This window comes from Grampus griseus, assembly GCF_964374135.1.
Source record: "Grampus griseus genome assembly, chromosome: 7".
NCBI classification, from domain to species: domain Eukaryota; kingdom Metazoa; phylum Chordata; class Mammalia; order Artiodactyla; family Delphinidae; genus Grampus; species Grampus griseus.
In genome coordinates, this window is record NC_139001.1 from 63,047,452 (window position 1) to 63,067,754 (window position 20,303).

At 38.8% G+C, this 20,303-nt stretch overlaps 1 protein-coding gene across 2 annotated transcripts in view; it reads right to left on the reverse strand.

Moving 5' to 3' along the window:
• Positions 1-20,303, reverse strand: part of CERS6 (ceramide synthase 6) — a gene marked incomplete at both ends in the record, with an annotated part of 316,660 nt that overhangs the window by 40,684 nt on the left and 255,673 nt on the right. For both annotated transcript variants that reach the window (XM_082658771.1, XM_082658770.1), the window contains 2 exons: positions 6,101-6,207; positions 9,352-9,480. In XM_082658771.1, the coding sequence (XP_082514897.1) occupies positions 6,101-6,207; positions 9,352-9,480 (236 nt within the window). The remainder of the gene's footprint in view (positions 1-6,100; positions 6,208-9,351; positions 9,481-20,303) is intronic.

The following is a 20,303-nucleotide window of genomic DNA, read 5'->3' on the forward strand; positions in this document are numbered from 1 at the left end:
TAAGTCAGAAAGAGAAAAACAAATACTGTATCTAAAAAAGAAAAAAAGGTTCTGATGGACCTATGGGCAGGACAGGAATAAAGATGCAGTGTAGAGAATGGACTTGAAGACACGGGGAGGTGGAAGGGGAATCTGGGACAAAGTGAGAGAGTGGCATGGACATATATACACTACCAAATGTAAAATAGATAGCTAGTGGGAAGCAGCCGCATAGCACAGGGAGATAAGCTCGGTGCTTTGTGACCACCTAGAGGGGTGGAAAAGGGAGGGCGGGAGGGAGGGAGATGCAAGAGGGAAGAGATATGGGAACATATGTATATGTATAACTGATTCACTTTGTTATAAAGCAGAAACTAACACACCATTGTAAAGCAATTATACTCCAATAAAGATGTTGAAAAAAAGAACTAGCCTAACATATACTTGCATTTTGTGAAATTCTGTGACATCCTGTGAACAATAATGGTTACTTCTGCTGGCTCAGGATAGGAACAGTCACTTAGGATTTGAGGGACTAAGTCAACCCAGCTCATGTCCATTATTACATGCTTTGAGAACAGAAGTGACTAAAACAAGATACTTTGCCTCTCATAATTGGAGAGGGCATTTAAGAATTTTATTTCAAAAGTATCTATGCTTATGGTTCCTTAATCTAGACTACTTGGAGGTTTTAAAATGCAATAAAAATTTCTGACCACTTGGCCATAATGGAAATTTCCATCTCTAACAGTAATATAACACCTTTTTACAAAATGCTTAATAGTTATAAAGTACTTTATAGTTCTAGAACACTGCTACAAACAATAGTTTATTTGATCCTTAACATTTCCTGGTAAGGTAGATGGAACAATTACTACCATTCTTCTGTGATGAGTCCACAGATGCAGAGAAGCTACACAGCTGGTTTCCTGACATGCAGTGAGGAGAAGAACCGTGACTCAAAGCAAGCAGTCTCTCTACTGACTGCACCGTGCCCCTTCCCTTTCAGGTTCTTTGTGGATTTGCCTCTTTCGATACCAGATGCTAATGTATGGTTGAAAATTGATGACGCTTACAATGCAGTGTCTTGGTTGGGACAGAATAATAGGGACAGTGATTTAAAAATGACTCTTTTTTTATGTAGCAACTACCGGAAATGTGCCTCATCAACAGCTTTATGGCCTAATTCTTAAATAATATAGTACACTGTATTGTAGGAGGACAATTAAAATTTAGTAAGTACCTGATGAATTGAACTGATGTCAGGAGACCAGAGTCCAGAGAGACTAGGTAAATCATTGACTAAATGAATTGGCTTTCTCTGTACAATAGGAGAAAAACTGCACCTACCTACTTCACAATGAGTTAAGGAGCTCAACTAAGAAAACAGATGTGAGACAATTTGGGATTAAATAGTACCTAATTCACTCAACAAATAGTTACTGAGTAGCCACTGGGAGCTAAGCACTGTGATAGATGCTATAATGGGATTAAGCACAAACTACCCTACGCCAATGGAAACCAAAGCTTCATAAAATATGGAAAGCTGTTAGGAACTTCAGGGATCACAGACAAACGGAGTTGAGGAAAGGCAGGTGCAGATCAACGAACACGGTAACAGCTTACAACGATGGATAGGCTTACTCTCAAAAAGGAGCAAATCATTCACTGTCCAGTTACAACGTAAAGGCTAAAATACATAGACTTTTGAGTAGATGCAGTAACGTGAACCACATACCTGATTTCAAGGATTTAGTATGCAGCAAAAGAACGAAATATCTCAATTTTTAATCCTGATTACATGTTCAAATCATATGATTTTGGATATACCGAGTTAAATAAAACGTTATTTAAACAGATGTCACCTGTTTCTTTTTACTTTTTAATGTGGCTACTAGAAAATTTTAAATGACTAAGAAGCCTGACTTATCATATTTCTTTTGGATAGTGTTGTTCTAGAAGACGTATTACGGCCAAAAGAAAAGTCCGGGCAGTGTATGGTTCTGAAAAGGCTAATCATGGTGTATGATGACTTTGTGAGGCGTGGACCAAAGATACAAGAGAGAATGAGTCAAGTGTCATCAAACACACAAATCACAAAAATTCTGATGGCTTATGTGGGAACACAACTGTAGTCAGGAGGAACCTGCAAGGTATTGCTGGTGATTCCAAAGCAAATGGGTTGAAAACTAAAAGAAGCGAGGGCACAGGAATCATTTTATTTCTCCTTCCAGCTGAAGCGCAAATATTTGAGGGAGAAATAAGTCTATGAAATGCTTGTTAGAACTGAAGTCCAGTGTACCTCCAGCACCTTCCCTCCAGCAGTGAGTGACTATTTTACACACATATACTCTACCTAGAACAATGCTTCATTCAGCTGACAGAGCTCCTCGGTACGTGCAACCAAACTAGTTAATACTGACAATCCACTTACATTATTTACTTCCAATAAATGTTCAGAAAATAATTGATAGTCTCTACGCCCCACACAATCATCAACCAGAATACTGAAGGGACCCGTAGGGATTCAACTGCAAGTGCCCCACGGGAGGCCCATGTCTCATTGAAGTCTCAACACCCAGCCCAGTACTGGTTACACAGTAAGTGCCCAATAAATATTCATTAAATACATAAAAAGTGGTAGTATGTTAGAAGGTAAAAGTCCACACCTAGACAATACGGAAAAGGCAGAAACCAGAAATTTTAGACTGGTAAGCCTACTGCTGCAGATGGATCATCAAACAGATGGGGGTGAGCACTTAGAAATGAGGAGCCAGGAGCCAGAAAAGGCCTCCTAAAACCAAGTCACCCAGATGGGCCGTTATTCTTTATTCACCCCGCCTCCACTTGTGCAGAGAATGACTTAAGTAACAGAGTAAATCTTCATGTTCACAAGACCTTTGACAAAATCTCTTATTACACCTTTTAAAAATATGGAGAAATAGCAGGTATAATGACACAGCAGTTCTAAGATGGTAATGAGTAGAAAAATCATAAAGACAGACTGGTGGTTGAGAGATTGAGGTCAGCTTAAAGAAACAGTGTACCAGGAGTCCCTCTGGGTCAACGTTCTTCTTCAGTGAGTTGGGAGAAACATGAAAGGCATATTTGCAAGTACCATAAAAGTAGCAGGGATAAGTGTGACACTGGATGTGGTTCAGAAGACCCTAATTGGGCTAGAATATCTGAAAACAGCATGATGAAATCTAACAGGAATAAATGTAGGTGGTATGATTAGGTATACAAATGAATCATAATTAGAAATAAAAATACATAAAAATGAAATAAATGTAGGATGAGGGCAATTTGGTCTGGCAGCAGCTCAGCTATTTATCGGATCGCCACCAGTGCGAGGTGAAAGCTCCTTAGACAATGTCAATGCAAAGGCAAGCTGTATCAGAAGAAATGCAGTTCCGAATACAGCTTTTTGTTAGTGGTCTTATATTTTCTATCAGCCAGTCCACATTTGGAACGTCGTGACAAGGATTCTGAGGAACAAAGGAGAACAAGCAGGAATAACTGAAGGGATTAGAGATGCTTTCTGAAGAGAAGGCCTACAGATGATATATTAGAAAACTTCACGTTCTTAAGAGTTTTCAATCAGAAGTGGTAGCGTACACTTTGTCTGTTTTCCAGAAGGTACTTTTTTTTTTTTTTTTTGCGGTACGCGGGCCTCTCACTGTTGTGGCCTCTCCCATCGCGGAGCACAGACTCCGGACGCGCAGGCTCAGCGGCCATGGCTCACAGGCCTAGCCACTCCGCGGCATGTGGGATCTTCCCGGACCGGGGCACGAACCCATGTCCCCTGCATCAGCAGGCGGACTCTCAACCACTGCGCCACCAGGGAAGCCCCAGAAGGTACTTTTCTGAGAAGGGGAGGGAGTCACAGATCTTTTGAGAATCTGATAGAGCCACGGGCCCTGCCCCCCAGGAAAAAAATGTACACACATGCGTTTTACAAACAGTTTCAGGGGGTTCTGAACCAGATTAAGAACTCCTAGCTTAGAAGTTATAAAGACCCAGGTTTCTGTTTCGTATTAAAAACTTATTTCTCCCTCGACCTCTAAAGCAATACTCCTAATCAGGAAATTGAGAGAATTCCTATCCTGGGCAGAGGTGTGGGAGAGCAGTTTGGAGCCAATAACCTATAGGGTCCCTCCCAATTCTAGTATTCCCTAATCTAAAAGGAACTTTGGAATAATTTCATAGGATTAAGACAAATATTTAAAACACTATTTGTTATTGTCATTCACCTTACTAGTTTAAATACTCTCTATGCCCATTACACTCCAGAAATAGAAACAGGATCAAAACAAAGGTCATCCAAGCACTAACATAATTTATGAGACATATCTGACAAGGATTTCATTCACTGGATGCACAACCACAATGGCAGCAGGTATACAGAAATTACTTCTTGTCTCCCAAACAATAAAACATTTCCCTCCACAAGTTGCTTTTTGAAAAACTTGGCTGCGCTAAGGGCCGTGGTAGCAGAAGCCCTCCAGCATTTGCAATATCAGCTCTTGTTGTGTATTTGGTTACAAGGATTTTTCTAAGCAGCTGGTTTATATCATCATCACAGGGCATACCCGTGAGTTATTCATTAGCAGCATTACGTAATTTCTATATTTTGAGTTTATGTTCTAGGTAACTCATTGCTGTCTAAACCTGAAGAGCTTTTGCACCTTAGCTAGAAAGGAGGAGAAGAGATACATCTCAACGTTAACTCCATCCTTACAGGGAAATAAGCAAATGAAAGTACTTGATAGTGATTCTTACTTCTTTAAAATTCAGGTTCTCTCAGAAATCCTAAGCAGGAAAAGTTTTCTATTATTCTTTTGAGATATTTTTCCTGGATTTTGCTTGACTTCCTTCTATTTAAATTCCTACCACTAGTTCTGCTAGTAATCTTGAAAGAGCTCCAATCCTGAAATAATTATAGATGCATTATATTCAAAATTACTTCAATGTTTGCTACCTACAATCATATAAAACTATAATGACATTTTATATATGCCTGTTGCCAATACACAGCACTGCTGCTGGGATACGATTTTCATAATAAGTAAGTATGAGAAAGAGCTGCCAGCCTCAAGGAGAAGGGGTGTGTGTGTGTGTGTGTGTGTGTGTGTGTGAGATTAATTTGTTTACGGAACCTCAGTGATAGATGTTACTCGCTTAAAAGCCCCAACTTTATTTTTGTAATTTCCTATTGGACTGAAAAGGCAGCCCTTCATTTCTCCACTTTCTCCAATTTCCGTTGCTGTCATTTCCCATTCAGATCAATTTCTCAAAATGGAAAGAAATCTGCCATCAATGGTAGACTTTAAGTGATATGGAGGGATCACTTTTTTCTAGAAGTAATAGCCTTCCATAAAAATTAATGACAGTGGACCTATTTTCTATAGAAAGGATTGTCAAATTCCATCCAAATCTGTCATTATCTTTTTCTTAGCTAATGACATCCAGACATTAAGGGGTCAGAGATCATTTTAAGGGTTACTTTTGAGTTATACTTTCCAGTTGCTTTAGTTATAAACGCAGCTGATGAGGAGAATTATACAGGACAGTGGTTCTCAAACTTTAATGTGTAGCAGAATCATCAGGAAGGCGTATCAAAATCCAGATTGCCAGGCCCCATCTCCAGAGTCTGCGATTCAGTAGGTCTGGGGTGGGTGGGGACCAATAGGTTGCATTTCTAACAAGTCCAGAGGTGACAGTTGCTGCTGCTGGGGGTCCAGGGACAACCTTTGGTGAACCCCTGGTACAGGATGATCCCTGATATCTAACTGACTGCAACACCATATTTCCTTTCTTAATTCAAACTTTCATGGCTAAGGTTTTTGAATCATACTCTAGATTGGAGCCTAAAATGGCAGACAGCTTCCTGTGGCTTAAGAACCTACATAAGCCACATCCTTCTCTAACGATCCTGTGGAAAATATCCGTAAAGAATGCAACCCCCTTCTGGAAGAAGAAATCAAGCTGTTTCTTGAGTCCCTCCCTCGCTTTCTTTAAACTTCTTACTAAGTATCTGGAGTGAAATTCAACAGGAAAATGGTTCATAAAACCTATTTGGATGGGGCGCCTTTATTGGAAAGAAGACTGGCATACTCACCAGAGAGGAAATATACCCAGTCGTGTGGTGATAAAAACCATGGCAAACATAACAAACAGGAGATCACAAATTTTCTGAAACTTGGCGTAATTTGCCATTTTGGCAGCCTATGAAAGGAAGAAATGTGACAGATTAATTTAGTTAAATTGATAAATGAAAAGCTTCTTTCAATATGCATGAGTCTCCTTTAAGATATAACCTACCAGAGGCATAAAACTGCCTGCTACTTTGAAATGTCATGCATCATGTATCATATTTATAAATTACCCATAAGTCGAGTGAAATGTGATATTAACCATAAGTAGAACTACTGACTGTCAGAGATTTAATAAAATATTCAGCAACCTGAAAAATTCAATTATATGGTTGATTTCAGGAAAACAGAAAAATATGAAATTCTTGCATTACAGATGATCTTAGCAAGCCAAAGATGCCAAAACAGGAATTTGGCATAAGAGGTCAAAACAGAAAATGCTACATAATCCTTTAAACTTTTAATGAGTCCCAAACACTAAGGTCACGAACTCTATAGAGAATATTGAGCCTTCCTGCATTTTTTTCCCCCTTTCTACTTAGAATGATAGGTTTTCCTTAAACAGGTATAAGGAGTGCTCTGGGGAGACAGTTTCCTGGCTTATCCTCATAAATTTAGAAATGAATGTGTCAAGGTCACATTATTTCAGCGAATCCACTTGGGTATAATTTTCAAATTTACATGAATGGGTCATTTTCTAGATGAAAGTCACTCATGTTCAGAATGTCTGTGAGAAGTACACTAATAATTTATGGTAGTGATTTAAGGGACCACTTTTTATATTATAAATTAGTCGAAGGAAGAAATGCATCCCTTTCTCTACCATCTACTTTAAAAAAAAATTATTTATTTATTTGGCTGCATCGGGTCTTAGTTATGGCACTCGGGATCTGCCTGTGGGATCTTTAGGTGTGGCATGCGGGATCTAATTCCCTGCCCAGAGACTGAACTCGCGCCCCCTGCATTGGAAGCGTGGAGCCTTAACCGCTGGACCACCAGGGAAGTCCCTGCCATCTACTTTTTATAGATGATTCTAAGTAAGAACAGGTGACACTGAAAACATAATTGTCCTTGATTACTGCTTTTTACATTTTCACATATAATTCACAGTACCCACACACAGGGTTATAAATTGAAGAGGTCTTTTAAATTCATAACATTATTTTCTACTTCTTGTAAAGTTAAATTAGCTGAGTCAAACTTGAAAGGATTGTTGACAGTATCCACAGAAGCTGTAATTTAATAGCTTTAAGTAAAATACAAAGCTACCAGAGAAATATATTCCTAAGGGGAAATATCTATTAATTGAGTGGAAGCCAGGATTATGAACTTTTAATTTCATGCATACTTTGGATGTGACACCACAACTTATACTAAGAAAGAAAAAAAGCATCTTCTGCCTCCTTCTGGCTACGTAAACCATGTAGCTTTCTTTTACGTTCATTCACCAGTATTCAATAAAAAAAGCATTAAACATCCATTTTTCTGAAATGTCTAAGCCATAGATTCCACTTTGAAGAGTCAACATATCTCATTATTTGGATATTCTCAAGCATTATTTTATGATGTCAAAGAGAATCCAAATGATGAAGAACATTTGCTTTTAAGCCACATGACTGGGATTTCTGGATTATTTTTCTTTTCTAGATAAAAGTGGTGGAGGATGATTCAACCCACATTTTCTGAATTATGGCTCTGCCAAGCACTATGCCATCCATTTCCCCAGACATTAGAGGTGGCAGATTATACAGGATTGACTTCAAAACTGTATATTGCTATATAAATTTCTACCTCCAAGCATACTTAGGATTTAACCACATGGTAACTGATTTTCAGGAAATTGCCTTTATACTAGTTTTATTTCTCCTTTAAAAAAATGTGCTGAGGGCCTCCCTGGTGGCGCAGTGTTTGGGAGTCCACCTGCTGATGCAGGGGACACGGGTTCGTGCCCCAGCCCGGGAAGATCCCACATGCCGTGGAGCGGCTGGGCCCGTGAGCCATGGCCGCTGAGCCTGCGCGTCCGGAGCCTGTGCTCCGCAACGGGAGAGGCCACAACAGTGAGAGGCCCGCGTACCGCAAAAAAGAAAGAAAAAAAAAATGTGCTGAATAGAATCTAGCTTGACTCACTTAAAAACCATAGCACCAAACTATCATCTGACATATCCAACCCATTAGGACTACTTTTCTGTTTCATAACCTTATAGGGACCAGAGTCTTTAATGAAGTGCTGTATACACTTCAAACCTTGACTAATTGCCTTTATAGCAGATTCAATTTTATGGCCTGGAATTTCTGCTTATATTGGAATAACAAATAATTACTTGAGGGCATCTCTATTCTACATTCACAGTGATAGCACATGCTTCAAAGGGGCAGAACTGTGGGCCAACAGGAATAAAAAATAAACATACCGATTCTAAGACCCATTTCTACATGGAATTTGTACTCTGGTAAGTTCATTTTTGACCAGCTATATAAATTTCTTAGGACTAAAATGAAAAACACTATAGTTATATAACCTTATTGAGTATGTCTCTTCATGGAGGCCATGATTAAGAGTAAATACCGCATCAAAATTTTACCTGGGATTTTATCTTTTGAAATATGCTAGAAGCATTTTTCTTTTTTTTTTGCTACTTTAGTAATTTTAAGTGATAATGGTTTAGAAACTTAATCAAAGTGCAACCAATATTTCCTCAGATATTCTTAATACTTACATGCACAGAAAACATAGTTTTTATATAAAATTTGTAATTCATATATACTTTCACTATAAAAATACTAGGAATAATATGTATATTGGTAATAAAAACTATGACTACTCATTAATTTCATCAGGATGTACTATTACTAACTAAACTGAGCTATATACGCTTCCCAGATAAATCAGTGTGAAACCTGTAACACTAGAAACAAAACCTATTCAAATAGTAATTTTCCTATTGTAAAACACTCATTTCTTAGGTGTGGAAGGGTTAAGGTTTTTATTATTCTATTAATAAAGAATGCTAACTTGGTGAATGTTTTTTGCACACCACTTTATATACTAAAGTCTCACTTTCACCAATTTAACCTACAAAGAAACACTCCGCAGTTTCAAAGCAGTCATGTACTAACTTCTCCCAGCACCATCTATCAGACCCTAGAAAAACTGATGATCTGGGGGATTTCCTGAATTCCAGATTTTGTCTTCTTACAGATGAAAGAAAACTTTTACCTCTAGAAGAGCGTCGGCTGAATCATGGAGACAGAGGACTAGGGTCCCTACTCGGGCCATGTTGTTGACATATGAAAAGGTAATCAAAAAAATAGATACAAGATGATGCAGGAACATGACCCCAAAGTCCTGGGAAGGAGAAGACACAGGCATGTTAGTTAGGACTTTGCAGCAACACAGCTTTTCCATTCATCTATTCAACCATTCATCCAATAATTTTAAGGCTCTCTATGGGCCCAGCACTGGGAACACTAATGTGAGTAAGAGATAGTTCTACACTTTTGAGAGTTTACTGAGTCCTGGGAGAGAAACACAGGACACCAGTGACTGTGGAAAACGTGATCAACACCAGGACTAAGGCCAAATCATAAAGGATGTTTTGTAAGAAGCCAAGGAACTTGAAGCTATGGGAGAAACAGTCATAGGATTTGGTGAATGAAAAATATTGCCTGCCATATCAGTAAACAAAGGATGTTGTAGCCATCAAGCCATCACATTACAGCCTCCCCTAGAGTGAGCCCTGGGAAAACTCAGGATGGAAACAGGATGCCCCCCATCTAGCAGTCAGCTGCTGCAGCCACCCCTGACAGTGCACCCTGAGGAGACTCAGGATGAGAAAGCACAGGATACTGGCCCCAGATAGCTGAGGTGCATATCGAAGGAACGATTCCAGGGAGCCCAGACTCTTGCATCTTCCCATATACAGAAAAGAGCTAAATTCCTTAACTTGAGGTATCTGGTTTTCTTTCACTAACAGTAATCTTTTGATGTTCCGACTACCTGGTGTTTGTTGCAAAAAACCCTATATATTCTGGCTCCCCCTTTGTCTCTTCGGAGCAATCTCTCAGAGTGATTGGAGATGCTCTGTCCCCAGCTTAAGGACTCAGTTTTGTCCGTCATTTATTTGACGATGTGAGAATTATGTTTTATTATATAATTCTCAACTTTTAGGTTGTGTCTTTTTTTTCAGTCAACAGGTTTTAAGCAAAGGAAGGTATTACTTGGATTTGTACTTTAGGAAAATCTTTTGGGTAGCAGTGCAGGTCCAACTAGACCACTTCTCTGACTATGAGTGGCTGGAAATTTGGCATCCTTCTCCTGGAATATGCCCAATGAGATGTTAAAATAAGAATCATAATATGTTGGCCTTTCTGATGGGTCCTACACAAACAAGCTCTCAATTTTAACCATTATCCATCTACAGTCATTAGAAAAAAATAATTGGCAAAAGTAATGGTAAGCTGGCCATCCTCATTTTGGTCAACTTCAAGGAGCTGCTTCTTGGCCCATGTGAAAAGATCATCTTTCTCTGGTACTGATGTATCTTCTGGCCACCTGGTTTACTGTAACATGGAATTTCTGTTGCTTAGAAATGGTGTCTCTCTTACTGATATTTTTACTCTTATTTAATCTGAATTTCTCCCAGAGTAAACTTGAACTTCTCTGGGGCTTAAATGCCAGGACTAGCCCTAATGATGATCTACTTGAAACCATGAAGAAAGAGGACTACTCTCTCATGGGCCATTCATGTAGAGATAAATTAGCCAAAACGAGACGCATATTTTGCAACTGAGGGAGAGAGAAAAAGAGAGCAAGTGTGTGCACATATACATATGCTGTTGATGTCAAACAGTCTGGGGTCTGAAAGGTCAACTATGATGACTTTAAAATGGTTTTAAAACATTTAAACAATATTTTTTGTTTAGATCCTGAAAGTAACTAATGATAATCTGTAAGTAATGAAATATTGCTCCCATTAGGTCATTTTTTCATTTATTTCATTGTATAGCTCCCATATTGAAAAAATTTCCAATTATTTGATTTTAATTTATATAACTTAAACCTATAAAGCTATGGATTTTTCTACCGTTTAAATTCCTGTACTACAGAACTCTTTAAGAATATCATTTTATATTTTATAAAATCAAGCTTTAAATGACAATGATGAAATAAAGTTAAAATGGGTATATTTAAAAAAACACACACAATGTTTAAATGGTTCTGTATACACTTTGGTGAACGTGTCCAGAGGTTACTTTTCTGCCTTGGAAAGTGCCAGACATTTACTGATAACCATATTGATTTATTACTAGGATAAACAATGTATTAGTTTCTTAAATAAGGTCAAATAATTTAAAAAATGAAGTACAACTATTTCTCTTATTTTCAATTAACCTAGTCTCCGTGTTGCCATGATGGTGAATACCACTGTTGGCAGAATCATCTGTCTTGCATTAATTCATTCTAATGGCCACAGTAGAACTACAGTACCAAGTTGTGCAAACTCCTGCCGCCTGTTGACCTACCACTATACTCCTTCCTCCAGACCCACATTTGCATCTAGTTCTCAGCTCACTGGCAGAGAGAAATGAAGACCATGCTCTGAGTTTATTTAATCAGTGATTATGGACAGACTCAACTTACCAGTTTTACCTACTTCTCTTGATTTTCTCTGATGCTTTTGTAGTCTCTAGGATTTTCCTAAAGCATTAGAGTTGAACAATACCAAAATGCCTAAGGCATACGAGAAAAATTGCTTTGATAACGTTTCCCACAGGAGGATGAAATCTCTTCACTACAGGCTGTTATCAGAAATGTATCACCTGGCATAGAGTGATCTACCAGACAATAGCTACTTCAAAACAATGGATCAATTAAAGTGGAGCTAACCTATCAACTGATATTTTATACTGTTTCATAAACATAATTAAATAAAAACACAGAGTGCTAATTCAACAGTTCACTGAGTTTATATTCTCCCATGCTGAATTCACAGATTTTAAAGTCTAACTAGCTGAGTACCTAACCAGAACAATACTTTCCACATTTCTCATTGTTTAGCCCTAAATGATTGCTCTTGATTCATTGAAAGAGAAGAGGTTTTCTCGATTTAATTTTAAAATGAATAAACATAAACTGATTAAAACACGTATGGAGGATTAGGGCCATTTTATAATTCAGTTTCCTAACATGTATCTGATATATATGTCAATAAATAAAACAACGCCCTTGGCAATATAGCAAGGCTGTCCTAAAAACAAAAGCCTTATTTTTCAGACAAAGTTTGCTTTGTGAAGATGATTTTTGCATATAAATCCCCTGGTCCTAGAAAACATTTATGACTGAGGGGCTCAAAGCTATGCTCATTGCAGAAGACCAATTTTCATTATACTGTCATATCTGTATGAACATGAAAAGCATGAATAATGGATTTTGTCTTTTACACTTCTGCTTCAGAAAGCATTATACACAATGAAATACCTTTAATAAAATCCCTGCAATCATTATTTTTTGTTACTCTCATTCCCTCACCCTGACACATTTTTTTGAATAGGCAGTGAATCTGGTCCAAATAACAGTTTTTAAATGAATTGTCAATTTACACTTTATCAGTGCATGGTGGGAAATGCCCATCCTCATGTTTGTTACTGCTGAAAGTGACTGGGTACAGGCAAGTTGCAGGAAACTTAGCATTTTAGGCTGAGAATATTTCCTTCCATTTTCAGTAGCATCAGTTAGGTAGAGATTGTGATTTCTTGTTGGCCCTCATATTGAAGACGGATCCCAAAGTCCTTAGACAAAATTGACGACTGGCCTGGCTACCTGCATCAGTGGTCCCCAACCTCCTGTCATTCTGCCATATGGTTTCTGGATACATTCATAGCTCTAGTCAAGGGGTCCTTCTACATTCCCTTCCTGATACTTACCCTGACCCCAGCCCCTCATTCCAGTGGCTTCTCCTACATTAATTATCAGAGACAAGGGGAAAAAATAGATATGGACTTGACTCAAGCACGATTAGAATAAGCCTAAAATGAAAAGATTCAAGGAAAAGCCATTCATTTTAATACCAGAAGTTGGTAAGAAAACGCTGTTTTTTCCTTATTATATTTCTGAATGACATTTAGCGAACCCAGAACAGAGTCTCAGTCTGTTCTGTGTAGCTTTCACATCAGAAACTCGTAGGTGCAAGTAAACCTGTAGCTACTTGGGCTCCATCCCCGACTCTTAGAATGAGAATCGGCATCCTTAACTCAGTTCTCCAGGGGAATTCTCTGCACAATAAAAGATCGGCATCAAAGGGCCAGAGAGGTCACCCTCTCATTAAGACATAAGTCTGATGTTCTATGTGATGCAACTCCATTTGCAATCGTCAGGCTGAAAGAGGCTTTGAAATAATACTCTGTTTTCAGGAAGCACCAGAAATTCACCTTGATATACATATTTTTATGAGAGCAAAATTAACTCTATTCTCATTTTTAAGCAACTCACTACCAATAAGAAACTTGTTCTCTAAATTCTCATTTGCTGGATAAAGTATTAACAATTTTATGCAGTTTCTTTTGGGAATAATCTTTGTAACAAATAAAGAAAAGCACTGGAGAACCTTCTCAAAAAGGAGTAAGAAGACCAAGGTTTTAAGTGATGGCTGATTTAGATGCTCACGTATGGTGAAAAATATGACATACCACTATGCAAGACAAAGAAAAGACTCTTCTTTCTTGGATGCAAATGACATGTGCCAGCTTTCCCAAATTTAATAAATATCATAAATAAATATCATTAATAAACATACTCTAACTCATGAATAGAAATCAGGTAATACCAAGTCAACCATTTAACAGATTTTCAAACTCTCTATGGAACAGAGGGACAGAAACATAATTTGAAACTGATTTCATTTTATGGCAACTATAGCAGTAATAGAAATCTCTCATTTCTGTGTGTTTTGTTTTTTTAAAACAACAGTTTTCTTATTTGAGTCTTCAAGGTACAAAGAAATGAGCAGGACTTTTAACAGAGTAACATGCTCTTTTTTTCTAGAGATCAATAACACTCTCCCTATTTCTTCCCTGGCGATTGTGCAACCCGGGGGTAAAACTCAGAATGTCGGGGAGCAATGTGGCTGTGCAGGAAGTGTACTTCAAGCCTGTAACTTGGAAACGTGCAGGGGAGAGTGTCCACTCAGGTTCCCCCTCCACTCACGGAGATGGGGAGAACTTCAGATAAAACTTACGTGTGACAAGAATAATCGTAGTTAAATACTTTTCCCATTGAGGGAATATGAAAATATAATAGATTTTCAACCTTAGGCTATGAATAGCTGAAGTCCTGACTAAGAGTATGAACATATATATATTCCTCTTAAAAAGCAAAGAAACAAACGACTACAAAACTGTCCAGGTTGTAAAGACAATGACTGCAATGAAAGTATACTCAGAGTGATTTATAAAAATCAGTTGATTCTGATTTGCCCCATATTAGGCAACTTGAAAATTATACCTTTCTCTTACCAGCGCACGATGCAAGGAGTTCATATAATGTATGTAAATGTAAATGTCAACCTTTGGGTATCTGGAATCTCCCACATTTGCTTGGTTATTATATTTTTAGCTGGCCTTGAGTTTTGGCTCACTCTAAAGAGAACCAGTTAAATGTGCCATTTAAAGAAAGGTATTTCAAATAACAAGTTCTTCAAAAATTGTAACTAAAGTTCGCTCTCATTCTCATGTATAGCCTATGCACTCTGGTGTAAATATTTATGGGAAAATCTGGAAATGGATGAAAAATTGTGATTTATTTGGGAAACGTTTAATTATAAAGTAGAGGAGTCCTGGCAGGAATGATTCAATTATCTCATCTCTAAAAGCAGTCCATGAACAAAACCTCATTCACACAAAATCTAAAGTCAAATTTATTTTTACACTTTTTTTCCCCAATAGACTAGATTTTTCACCTTTGGGCCTAAATATATACAGATTTAGGTCCTTGAGGGAGATACCTGTCTCCTACAAATATAATTCTAAAAATAGTAAGTGCTAAGAAATTAATTGGTTAAAGACTTTAAACTTGCTACTGTTACTATCAAAATGTTTTTAAAATATATACTGATAGGCTTCCCTGGTGGCGCAGTGGTTGAGAGTCCGCCTGCCGATGCAGGGGACACGGGTTCGTGCCCCGGTCCGGGAAGATCCCACATGCCGCGGAGCGGCTAGGCCTGTAAGCCATGGCGGCGGAGCCTGCGCGTCCGGAGCCTGTGCTCCGTAACGGGAGAGGCCACAACAGTGAGAGGCCCGCGTACCGCAAAAAAAAAAAAAAAATTAATTAATTTAAAAAATTATATATATATATATACTGATGTGATGTGAATATCTCTACTAGCTTCTCAAAGCTGACATCCTCACTGTTCACCAAATTTGTGCGTACAGGTGACTCAACTTTAGAGCAGAGAAAGACACACTATGGCCCCCAGGCCAAATCTGGCCCTCATTTGTTTTTGTAAATAACGTTTTATTAGAACACAGCCACATCCATTTGTTTAATTATTGTTTATGGCAGTGTTCTTGCTACAGTGGTAGGGTTAAGTGGTTGCAACAGAGACTATACAGCCTCCAAGTTTAAAATATTTACTAGCAGGCCCTTTACAGAAAAGTTTGATGAGCCCTGCCTTAGAGCCACATCAAAGGCATAACATGGGAAACTCAGCCATGTAATTTGAGATGTGGCAATTGCATAGGCTCAAGGCTGGCTTCATCACATTTTCTTTAAATACAGAATATGTAAGAGGTTTAATTTTCATAGCTATTCAGAAGTAACCCATTATTACTTTCAAAGTTCAGATAAATCATTAAAATAAAAAGTTTTGGCAGGTATCTCCATCAAAATTCTCATGATAAACTATAACTACAACTTCAAGATCATTTTAAAATCGAGGAGCTTCTTCAGAAAAAGCTTGAGCTTTTGTAAAAACAAGAGCTGCCTGTCCGGATGCAATATATTACTCTCTCTACTGCTACATGTGCCATTACTTCAGAGCTTCTGGGAACATACATAAATGAAATAAAGTACTTCTGCGTAAGCAGTGTTTACCCAATCTTTCTCCTGTGTAACATTTGTGGCACATTTTAACATCAAGAAGTCATATAATCTCATCTACTATGAATTATTTAGCTGATATTTAATCTTTAATTGATTACTGTGGAAAAAGATGCAATAAAATTTTATTTGCACAATAGAACACAGTAAGACAGTGCCCCCAATACCCTCCCACTGTGCCTGGCCAGAGCTCAGAACTTAATTTGCAACTCCCTGGAGTCCTCCTCCCTGCTTTCCTTTCCTCTTCCCATTGAAAGTACACTCTCCAAATGCACTCTGCTTTCAAATGATGTAGCTATTTTCCTTAATTATACACACGTCTTTTTTCTCATTGAATCTTTGTATTCAGATGTTCTCCATAACTACAAGTCTTGCCAAATTACAAGCTCCAGGAGTTGCAGGCCTTTATATACATCATCTGGGCTTATATACATCATCTGGGCTCTGTTTAAACTACTCTTGGGGCTTCCCTGGTGGTGCAGTGGTTAAGAATCCGCATGCCAGGACTTTCCTGGTGGCGCAGTGGTTGAGAGTCCGCCTGCCGATGCAGGGGACACAGGTTCGTGCCCCAGTCCGGGAGGATCCCACATGCCGCGGAGCGGCTGGGCCCGTGAGCCACGGTCGATGAGCCTGCGCGTCCGGAGCCTGTGCTCCGCAACGGGAGAGGCCACAACAGTGGCCCGTGTACCGCAAAAAAAGAAAAAAAAGAATCCGCGTGCCAATGCAGGGGACACGGGTTCGAGCCCTGGTCCGGAAAGATTCCACATGCCGGGGAGCAACTAAGCCCATGCTCCATAACTACTGAGCCTGTGCTCTAGAGCCCGAGAGCCACAACTACTGAGCGTGCACGCCTAGAGCCTGTGCTCCGCAACAAGAGAAGCCACTGCAACGAGAAGCCCGCGCAACGCAACAAAGAGTAGCCCCCGCTCGCTGAAACTAGAGAAAGCCCGCGCGCAGCAACGAAGACCCAACGCAGACAAAAATAAATAAATAATTTAAAATAAATAAATAAATAACTACTCTTGGCCCAGCCACACTACTTTGTACAGCTTTTAATGCCAGAAGGGTCACTTCTGAGACATTTAAAATATACTCAACATAACAGTCTTAAGTGATAAGCAGGTTAACAAACTTTATTCTTTTTTTTCAGGAGGAAAAAGGCAAGGGCAACACTTAATATCAAGTAAACCCATTCAGGTTGAAAACGTCCAGAATGATCAGTAGGGGGCAGACTGTGTTCAACTAAAATCAGGACGGAAAAGCCATCATCCTCATATCTACTGTAACGCCCTTGGGGTCCCAAATGACAATACGCCATCAAGGTCTCAACTTAGTGCTTTAGATGGAAGATGGAAGAAGTCTCCTTTAGGTCAGCCAGGTTGGGATTATGTTGTAAGTTGTCAGGAGGGGTGACGGGAAACTCTTATTATTGTCATCAGTCTTCGCTTCTCCTAATCCCTCTTCCTTCAGCAGCCTGAGCTCCCCACCTCCCTTCACAGACAGAACTCTACGTGCAGAATTCACTTGGCAACTTTCTTGCCCCCATGCAGGCCTCTGGCCCTTCAGGGCTTTTTTGTCTTTGTTTCTGTTATCCTGGATGGAATTCTTGTGTATTCTCTTCTTTTCTCCAAGCCCCACTCCAACTTGATTACCTGGTGAACTTCTATCTACCCTGAGATTTGCCTACTAATTCTCAGGCTTCAAAGATTCTGACACTGAGATTTATTCTCAACAACCTCCACATAAGGTAAGTACTCTTCGAACGCCATTTATAAAGAAACTGAGGCACAGAAAAGTGATGTAATTTTTTCAGAGTTACACAGTAAGGACAGGCCACAGGCAGGTCTGCATCCAGTTCTGTGTGACTCCAGAGCTCAGGCTCCGATCACTGTGGGCTGCTTCTCAGAAACACGCACAGAAGGAAAGACAACAATAAGGAATGGGGCAGTGAAAGAGGACACTTTTTTCTTTTTTTTCACATCTTTATTGGAGTATAATTGCTTTACAATGGTGTGTTAGTTTCTGCTTTATAACAAAGTCAATCAGCTATAAATATACACATGTCCCCATATCTCCTCCCTCTTGCATCTCCCTCCCACCCTCCCTATCCCATCCCACTAGGTGGACACAAAGCACCGAGCTGATCTCCCTGTGCTATGGGGCTGCTTCCCACTAGCTATCTATTTTACATTTGGTAGTGTATATATGTCCATGCCCCTCTCTCGCTTTCTGACCTACTTCACTCTGAATGACAGCCGCTAGGTCCATCCACCTCACTACAAATAACTCAATTTCGTTCCTTTTTATGGCTGAGTAATATTCTATTATACATATGTGTCACATCTTCTTTATCTATTCATCTGTCAGTGGACACTTAGGTTGCTTCCATGTCCTGGCTATTGTAAATAGAGCTGCAATGAACATTGTGGTACATGACTCTTTTTGAATTATGGTTTTCTCAGGGAATAGGCCCAGTAGTGGGATTGCTGGGTCGTATGGTAGTTCTATTTTTAGTTTTTTAAGGAAGCTCCATACTGTTCTCCATAGTGGCCGTATCAATTTACATTCCCACCAACAGTGCAAGAGGGTTCCCTTTTCTCCACACCCTCTCCAGAATTTACTGTCTGTAGATATTTTGATCATGGCCATTCTGACAGGTGTGAGATGATATCTCATTGTAGTTTTGATTTGCATTTCTCTAATGATTAATGATGTTGAGCACCCTTTCATGTGCTTGTTGGCAATCTGTATATCTTCTCTGGAGAAATGTCTATTTAGGTCTTTTGCCTATTTTTGGACTGGGTTGTTTCTTTTTTTGCATATTGAGCTGCATGAGCTGCTTGTAAATTTTGGAGATTAATCCTTTGCCAGTTGCTTCGTTTGCAAATATTTTCTCCCACTCTGAGGGTTGTCTTTTTGTCTTATGGTTTCCTTTGCTGTGCAAAAACTTTTAAGTTTCATTAGGCCCCATTTATTTATTATTCTTTTTATTTCCATTTCTCTAGGAGGTGGGTCAAAAAGGATCTTGCTGTGATTTATGTCATGGAGTGTTCTGCCTATGTTTTCCTCTGAGAGATTTATAGTGTCTGGCCTTACATTTAGGGCTTTAATCCATTTTGAGTTTATTTTTGTGTATGGTGTTAGGGAGTGTTCTAATTTCATTCTTTTACATGGAGCTGTCCAGTTTTCCCAGCACCGCTTATTGAAGAGGCTGTCTTTTCTCCACTGTATATTCCTGCCTCCTTTATCAAAGATAAGGTGACCATATTTGCGTGGGTTTACCTCTGGGCTTTCTATCCTGTTCCATTGATCTATATTTCTGTTTTTGTGCCAGTATCATACTGTCTTAATTACTGTAGCTTTGTAGTAAAGTCTGAAGTCCAGGAGCCTGATTCCTCCAGCTCCGTTTTTCTTTGTTAAGATTGCTTTGGCTATTCGGGGTCTTTTGTGTTTCCATACAAATTGTGAAATTTTTTGTTCTAGTTCTGTGAAAAATGCCATTGGTAATTTGATAGGGATTGCACTTAATCTGCAGATTGCTTTGGGTAGTAGAGTCATTTTCATAATGTTGATTCTTCCAATCCAAGAACATGGTATATCTCTCCATCTGTTTGTATTATCTTTAATTTCTTTCATCAGTGTATTATAGTTTTCTGTATACAAGTCTTTTGTCTCCTTAGGTAGGTTTATTCCTAGGTATTTTATCCTTTTTGTTGCAATGGTAAATGGGAGTGTTTACCTAATTTCTCTTTCAGATTTTTCATCATTAGTGTATAGGAATGCAAGAGATTTCTGTGCATTAATTTTGTATCCTGCTACTTTACCAAATTCATTGATTAGCTCTAGTAGTTTTCTGGTAGCATCTTTAGGATTCTCTACGTATACCATCATGTCATTTGCAAACAGTGACAGTTTTACTTCTTCTTTTCTGATTTGGATTCCATTTATTTCTTTTTCTTCTCTGATTGCCGTGGCTATATCTTCCAAAACTATGTTGAATAATAGTGGTGAGAGTGGGCAACCTTGTCTTGTTCCTGATCTTAGTGGAAATGGTTTCAGTTTTTCATTATTGAGAA